The sequence below is a fragment of the Sceloporus occidentalis genome, unplaced genomic scaffold, assembly GCF_023333645.1.
Source record: "Sceloporus occidentalis isolate IW3139 unplaced genomic scaffold, rSceOcc1.0.p SCAF_175, whole genome shotgun sequence".
NCBI classification, from domain to species: Eukaryota; Metazoa; Chordata; class Lepidosauria; order Squamata; family Phrynosomatidae; genus Sceloporus; species Sceloporus occidentalis.
The window spans coordinates 367,154-374,461 of NW_028317155.1; the positions used below are offsets into that span (position 1 = coordinate 367,154).

A 7,308-nucleotide genomic window follows, 5' to 3' on the forward strand; every position below is an offset into this window, starting at 1 on the left:
TCAAACTGTTGGATCCTCTCTTTTCATCACCTCCAGAAAAAGGACGACAAAACCCGAGGATTCTAGCTGTCATTAGTGCTTAATTTATTGCAGTCCCCCCTTCTCTGATTCATTTGTCCTTTTCCAAAGATGTCTGCTTGGTTATTGTTGTTTTAAAATGGCTGCTATTTCTTGCCTGTTGAGTTGAGGCCCGAGGAATGAACTATTTAGTGCTGTAAAGCACACGAGGGCTGGTAAAGAATATTGTTGTGTGTGCTTTAATGCTGTTATGACTTGTTTGACGGGATTACCGTCTTTTCTGCAGGCTGCGAGCGATAACTAAGACACCTTGGCCCAAACTCAATGACGTGTAGCGTTGACAACTAAATTTATGTCACTCTGTGACCAAGAAAGTACTGGCCAGTGCTTTGGCGTGTTAAAGTAGCCTTGTAGGACTGTGATTTGGCTACAGGATGTCGCTGCAGAAATAGATTGGGTTCCTCCCAAGACAATCTGTATCCCGCACAGGAATCCGTGCTCACTGCCTGACCATTTATCTTGTCGTGTTTATGTTCCGACCTGGGTTTTCATAGTGATGGTTATGAAAGGTACACTATCCTGCCAAATGGCAATTTGTATTTCATTCTAAAGTAATGATATCTAATTAATAATCGGTGCAATTTTGTTTGACATATGACAAGTTACAGCGTGCAAAAAAAAAAATCTGTTTGTATTCAGTCTTAACGCTTGGAGATATTATGTCAATTAATTTATGATTATTTTTTTTCTTCCTATTTTTACTTTTGACCACTGAGTTTGACCCCTTGTTTATTCCCTTTTCTTCATAGAAATGCCCTGTATTCAAGCCCAGCATGGAAGTCTGTCTCAGTGTGCAGGTCCCTGCGATAGCTATTTGCAAGACATCTTAAACTCCGAGTTTGGCAAATTCACCATGGACCTTGTTAACAGCGAAATTACAGCTTCCACCTCCTTGCCCAGTTTCAGCACCTTCATGGACGGTTACACCGGAGAATTTGACGCCTTTCTGTACCAGATCCCTTCCACGAACCCACAGTCCTCCGTAAAGGTGGAAGAGTTTCAGGTATTTGGTTGCTACCCTGGTTCGTTCGCAAACCAGCTAGACGAAACCATGTCATCAAGTGGATCGGATTATTATGGCAGTCCTTGCTCCATTCCTTCTCCATCAACCCCAGGATTCCAGAATCCTCCAATGCCTACATGGGAGAGTTCTTATGGAGCTTATTCCCCTACACAGAGTTATGATGGCATGAGGCCCTGGACTGAGCAGCAGAAAAACGGTATTCCTCAGCCTTCATTTTTTTCATTCGGTACACCGGCTCACAGCCCAAACATGGCTCAGAATCCCTTAAAAATGGCACCAACCCCACACAGACTCGAGCAACAGGTTGTGGATTCTGATGTGTTTGCTTTGGCACAGAACTCTGCTTCTGGCTTTTCTACTGTGTCTCTTAATCAGGGCCCTGTTGTTTTGGACAGTTCTATTTTACTTGACAGTCCTTTATCCCCTTCAAAAGCACGTAGTCCCAACTCTAACGAAGGACGATGTGCTGTCTGTGGCGATAACGCATCTTGCCAGCATTATGGGGTACGAACCTGTGAAGGATGCAAAGGTTTTTTTAAGGTAAGCAAAGTATAAATATGTTGCAGTGATTAACCATCTTAGATTAGCCCCAGATTGCCTCACCTGTCAGTCTCCCTGGGTGCTGCTTTGCTTGCAGACTTGGCAGACTGTCCTGGCATAGGAGTTTGAATCCATGCCACCCAGTCTTTTCGTTCAGCTGATACGCGTTCCTAGGGATGAAGAAAGGGGGCTTGTCCCAAACCGTCCCATGGTGTTAAAAAGAAGCAGCTGTCCACCCCGTGTACAGTTTCTTGGCCCGATCCTACGGCAGTTGATCATCTCTGCTCCCTTTTCCGACCGTCAACTGGAAGGATTGAGCTGGGGCAAACTGGGGATAAGAGGAGGAACCCAACACCAATTAGACAGGGATAGGGCACCAGAAGTTTCCATTAGACAGCAGGTGCTGGAACGGTGTGAAATAAACTGCAATCTTAACCCTTTTTGCGGAGGCTATAGCACTGATATTCCCTTCGATGCTTTATAATTGGTTTACAGATCTGTGTTTGGCCAAGGACAGTTTACTAAAATAGCTCTCAATGCATAATACAGCTTCAGTATACGCATTAAATAATAATAAATAAAGTAACATATAAAAAAAAATGTATTTAGCATTTTTCCTATCATTATTCACTCACTTGGAAATAGTAAAGGCTTTGACAAGTTTCTCCTGCTTTGTTATTGTACAGGTGACTAGCACGTTTTAGGACACTGGCTTTTCAGCTCAACACCCCTATTTTATTTTATCCCTGGGGGGTATCCCTGTAGAGTAATATGCACTGTAAATTACTTTTGTAAGCTCACTTCACATCATTAGTTCTGATCTTGCCGTAGCTGTATTCCCTTAAAGTAGGGTTTAATACAATGTGGAATTGTATTTTTGCTTTTTGCACTTTCTATCTTTCACCCTAAATTTATAATACAACTTTTGGTGACTACAAAATAAAGCATGGCAAATAAAAAAACAAAAAAACAAAGCAACCAAAGTATTAGCCCAAAACACCAATGGCTATGTTGTGTGTCGGTGAAAAGAATACAACTGTAAACAAAATAGGCTACTGAGGTCTAATCACATAATTACATTTTTTCTTTATTTGATACAATATTAAAGTGATCAAATTGAATAAGCAAAAGTAGAGAAAACCATGTATTTACTCAATCCCAATAGAGCAACATTAAAACCCTAACACTGGCGTATGTGCTGTCCTAATGCTTTTCATGCGTATTCTTGTAAAATCCATAGTAACAGAGTTGGACAAATTGTCTTATGTGAGGTATAAGAGTGTAAAAAGGGATGGTTTGTCTTCTACTAAGCTCAGGTCATGGTGTAGTTGACACTACACGCCTCTCTCACAAATTAACTTTAAACTGGAAACCTGGCTATATGCTAAACCTGTTTTCAAAACTGCAATTAATATTGGCACCTAGAAGCCTTAATATGCAATATGCATGGTGTTCACCAGGCCATAAGTGCTGCCTTAGTCGTAATGCTTGTGAGCTTAACTCATCGCATGCATTGTGCGCTCCCTTGCTATGAAGTGGCTACACTACACTTGTGATTTAATTAGCCTTAAGTGTCAATTGGAAGATTCCTCTGCCAAATTTTATATTTCATGAATAAAACACCAGGGGATGTATATTAACTCCCTTAACGCCCTTAGATTCCAACACTGAGTCTGAACAACGTTATTCCTGCTTCAAAAACTGGGTGTTGGCTTCATCCTTTAGATTCACTGTAATCTCTCTAGAATGAGCTAGCTGTCTAAAACTTTTATTTCATACCATCCGCTCCACCAGTAATTTGTTGTTCATTTCTTATTCCTCCTTACATCTTGGTCTCGTTCCATTTGTGTTATAGGCAAATCAGGTGTTTTAGAGGAGATCCTCTGCTAATTAAGATAGGTGAATCATTCTCTTTTGCTAGGAGCCAAATGTCAACTTGATATTAGGAACAGTCCGACACCAGAGAAATGTTACAAAAATAAATAGGAACAGAAGAGGCTTTGTCTCAGCCTGGCATCTTGCTTCCCCTGACAATTGTTCCATTTTCTCCCCACAGAGGACTGTACAGAAAAATGCCAAGTACATCTGCTTGGCTAACAAGGACTGTCCGGTGGACAAAAGACGCAGGAATCGCTGCCAGTTCTGCCGCTTTCAGAAATGCTTAGCGGTGGGAATGGTAAAAGAAGGTATGTATGAATATTACTATTTTGTTTACAGCTTGTTTCTGTTTACAAATATATTTTCTATTAAGTCACCAAAAACGAAATCTCTGAAATTAGTGGAACACAAACATTCCAGTCTTGAATATCAATCTTTTTTGTTAAATATTTCCCTGATGGCTTGATTTAATTAAATGTATTTATTTGAAATTTCAATTTGAACCTGTGCAAATTCATAGTTCTGCTTGTAGAAGTAAAAGTCGTACTAACACATTGATAATTTACGACACCTGTCCCTATATTGTATCCCTGTGAACTCATTGGGCTATTGTGCCATCTTCCAGTTGTACGAACAGACAGTTTGAAGGGCAGGAGGGGCCGACTGCCATCAAAACCAAAGCAAGTCCCAGACGCTTTTCCGGTCAGCCTGATCAATTCTCTGGTGCGGGCACACATTGACTCGGTTCCCAGCTCAAACAAACTGGACTATTCCAAGGTATTTGGTGCTTGTGACTTCCAGATACGATTTTATTTATTTCTGACGTCCATTGTTTTATTTGAGAAGAAACCAACTTGCCATATTGAAAAATACATTCACTGGTAACATTTAAATCGTATATCATTTCTGAATATATATTTAGCAATTGTTTTCCAATATATATGTAAAAAAATAGTTTCTGTTTAAAAAGCTCCCCAGCTGCCCATCATCACCAGAACACAAGACGAGTCTAGCAAAGAATATTGGGAATTGATGTTCAAAAACCTCCATAATGCCATATTTGGCTGTTTCTGCCTAATGTGTGAGGCCTTTGTGTGCTTTGAGAATAAGTCTTTGTATGGAAGTTGGTTTTTTTTAAACAACTCTTTTTTTTTTTTTTTTTTTTTTTGTTGGGGAAAAAAAAAAGGTGCATTTAGAAGAGGATAAGTCGGATTTATAGATCTATAACTATATTTTCATTTAATGTATTCTCTATGACCACGTTTGGCTTGTGTGCACAACCACACTGTATGCTCTATCAGCTTTATAGTTCAGTTTATAGCTATTACATACCTTTACACAGAACAGAACTTAATATCCAGTTACTAAGCCTAATGTTCGCTTTTAAATATTTATCAGAGCATGTTGAGTATATGTTATTTGCTCTGTCATTAAGGATAATCTAGTTTTTGCCCATAGTAAAATGTGTGGTCTTTCTACATGTTAGTTTCAGGAGAATGTCCCTGTCCAGTTGGAGAAGGAGAACGCTTTGGACGTGCAACAGTTTTATGACCTACTTTCTGGTTCCTTGGAAGTTATACGCAAGTGGGCAGAGAAAATCCAAGGCTTTGCAGATCTCCCCAAAGAAGATCAGGATCTCCTGCTAGAGTCTTCCTTTTTGGAGCTCTTCATCCTGCGACTGGCTTACAGGTAAAACCAGCTGTCTTGCCCGACCAGGGTGGCAGTCTGTACTGCTGTACTGCTAATCCTGTTCTGAACACTGAGCAGGACGTGCGGTAATAAGTTAGCAGGAAGGCTCAAAACCTGCCTGCCAGGGAAATAAGAGTCTCATGCCAGAGAACATGCCAGCAGAAAAAGAATCCCATAAACAGAATAACAACTGAATTTTGGCACTGATGCTGATCTGATAACATAATGTATTTTTGTTTATTATTTATGAAACTTGCATTTAACCCCTTAATGACAAAGCCTGTACATGTACGGGCTCAAAATGCATTGTTTTCAATGGGTTTAGGGACCGCCCATTGTCCTTAAGGGGTTAAGGGGACATAGAGTAATATTAATCCGAATACTGATTGTACAATGGAAAATTTAGTAGCAGTAAAATTCTGTAAAAAAAAAAAAAAAAAAGTTTAATTTCTTTATGCCTATCTCATTATCTCTGCATTGTTACATGCTCATTTTGATTCTCCTCCTTAACAGATCGAAGCCCGATGAAGGAAAGCTGATCTTCTGCAATGGAGTGGTTCTGCACCGCACGCAGTGTCTCAGGGGTTTTGGAGAATGGATAGACTCAATCATTGAGTTCTCATACACTCTGCAGCGCATGAACATTGACGTCCCATCTTTCTCCTGCCTCTCCGCCCTAGTCATAATTACAGGTAAATGCAGGCTGACGAGTACAAAACATTGTAGCAAATGATACCAGTTCAAATACATTGACTAATAATTTCACTGCCCCTGGATATGTGGTATTTCATAAGCAGTATTGTGTGCAGGGTGTTAGTTGGGCTGCGAATGAAGCCGCCACATTTGCTCCTGCAAAAGGGTCTTAATCAGCCTGAATACAGCTACAATTTAATTGTCATAGCAGAATATGAAAATCCTAGTTAAGTTAATGGAAGTCCACCCTGTGGGTATGCTGGCCTGGTATAACAACATTTAACAAGTTCCTCCACCCTTTTCAGTTTATTAGTTTGACAGATAATTTGAGAACAAAATTAATTTCTCACTCAGCTAGAATTGAAAGTACTATTTCTGGAGTTGTGTAGAGCACATGTATAAAAATGACAGACCAATTTTAAGAACCTTAAAGTTGCCACATTGTCCACATTTCAAATGTATTGACTATACCGAAACTTACTCTTCATAGAACCCAGGCAATTGTGTGACTCTTCTTCATGCCACCATAGGATGCATGGGCATGTGCTAGCTTCATTTTGTGTGGATGGTACCTATAATACTCTTAGGGGGTTGTGTTAATCTCTAAGACACCATAGTCCAACACAGTATATTTTATTGTTTTAGTTCCTAAGGAACAGACACAAAAATCTAACAGTTCTTTGTTTTTCTCACTCCTTAGATAGACATGGGTTGAAAGAGTCCAAGAAAGTTGAAGAACTTCAGAACCGGATTATTAATTGCCTTAAAGAGCATGTGCCAACCAGTGTTAACGAGTTGAACAGGTCTAACTGTCTGTCCAAACTGCTTGGAAAGCTTCCGGAGCTTAGAACCCTTTGCACACAGGGTCTTCAACGTATCTTCTACCTGAAGCTCGAGGACCTTGTGCCACCCCCTCTTATTGTAGAGAAGATCTTCATGGACACGTTGCCTTTCTGAATGAACACCCTGCATTTTGACTGTAGGTCCACAAGAAAAGGAGGCTTAATGATACACCGAGGAGGGAAGTGTGTCACCTGATAAGACTTCTTTGAATCTTTTATATTAGGTGCCTAATTCAGCAGATCCATATCACAGTGTGATCTACTGGATAGTATTTGTAGACTTTCTATTTTTAATACAGCAGAGAATCCAGATGTGCCTTTGGCTGAGATAGACGATTATCCATTATGTCTCCCTCTTTCATCTGTGTATTGAGTACGTTCAGAGTTCATCTGGCTCCCTCACAGCTTCTACAGAAAAGGGCCTGTTTTTCACATCACTGACTATAAACCTAACGTGATGGGAGTCTCTCCCAGGCGCACACTCCACCAGGCCATTTGGATGGAGCCCGTTTCACTTCACAGCCAGTTTTTAAAGACTTGTACATACCTTGAAGAGAAAAATGT

At 40.2% G+C, this 7,308-nt stretch overlaps 1 protein-coding gene across 1 annotated transcript; it reads left to right on the forward strand.

The window, feature by feature from the left end:
• Positions 1-829: 829 nt before the first annotated feature.
• On the forward strand, positions 830-6,859 carry LOC149279009 (nuclear receptor subfamily 4 group A member 1). The gene is made up of 6 exons (XM_089501486.1): positions 830-1,642; positions 3,699-3,828; positions 4,146-4,297; positions 5,007-5,209; positions 5,723-5,901; positions 6,603-6,859. The coding sequence occupies exons 1-6, from the start codon at positions 830-832 to the stop codon at positions 6,857-6,859; spliced, it is 1,734 nt and encodes a 577-aa protein (XP_089357612.1).
• Positions 6,860-7,308: the final 449 nt, after the last annotated feature.

Bases quoted from the DNA above. Each gene is read 5' to 3' on its own strand.
- LOC149279009 (XM_089501486.1), top strand. From the start codon at position 830: ATGCCCTGTATTCAAGCCCAGCATGGAAGTCTGTCTCAGTGTGCAGGT. The intron at 3,829-4,145 runs GTATGTATGAAT...GCCATCTTCCAG, and splicing joins GGTGGGAATGGTAAAAGAAG to TTGTACGAACAGACAGTTTG. The intron at 4,298-5,006 runs GTATTTGGTGCT...TCTACATGTTAG, and splicing joins ACAAACTGGACTATTCCAAG to TTTCAGGAGAATGTCCCTGT.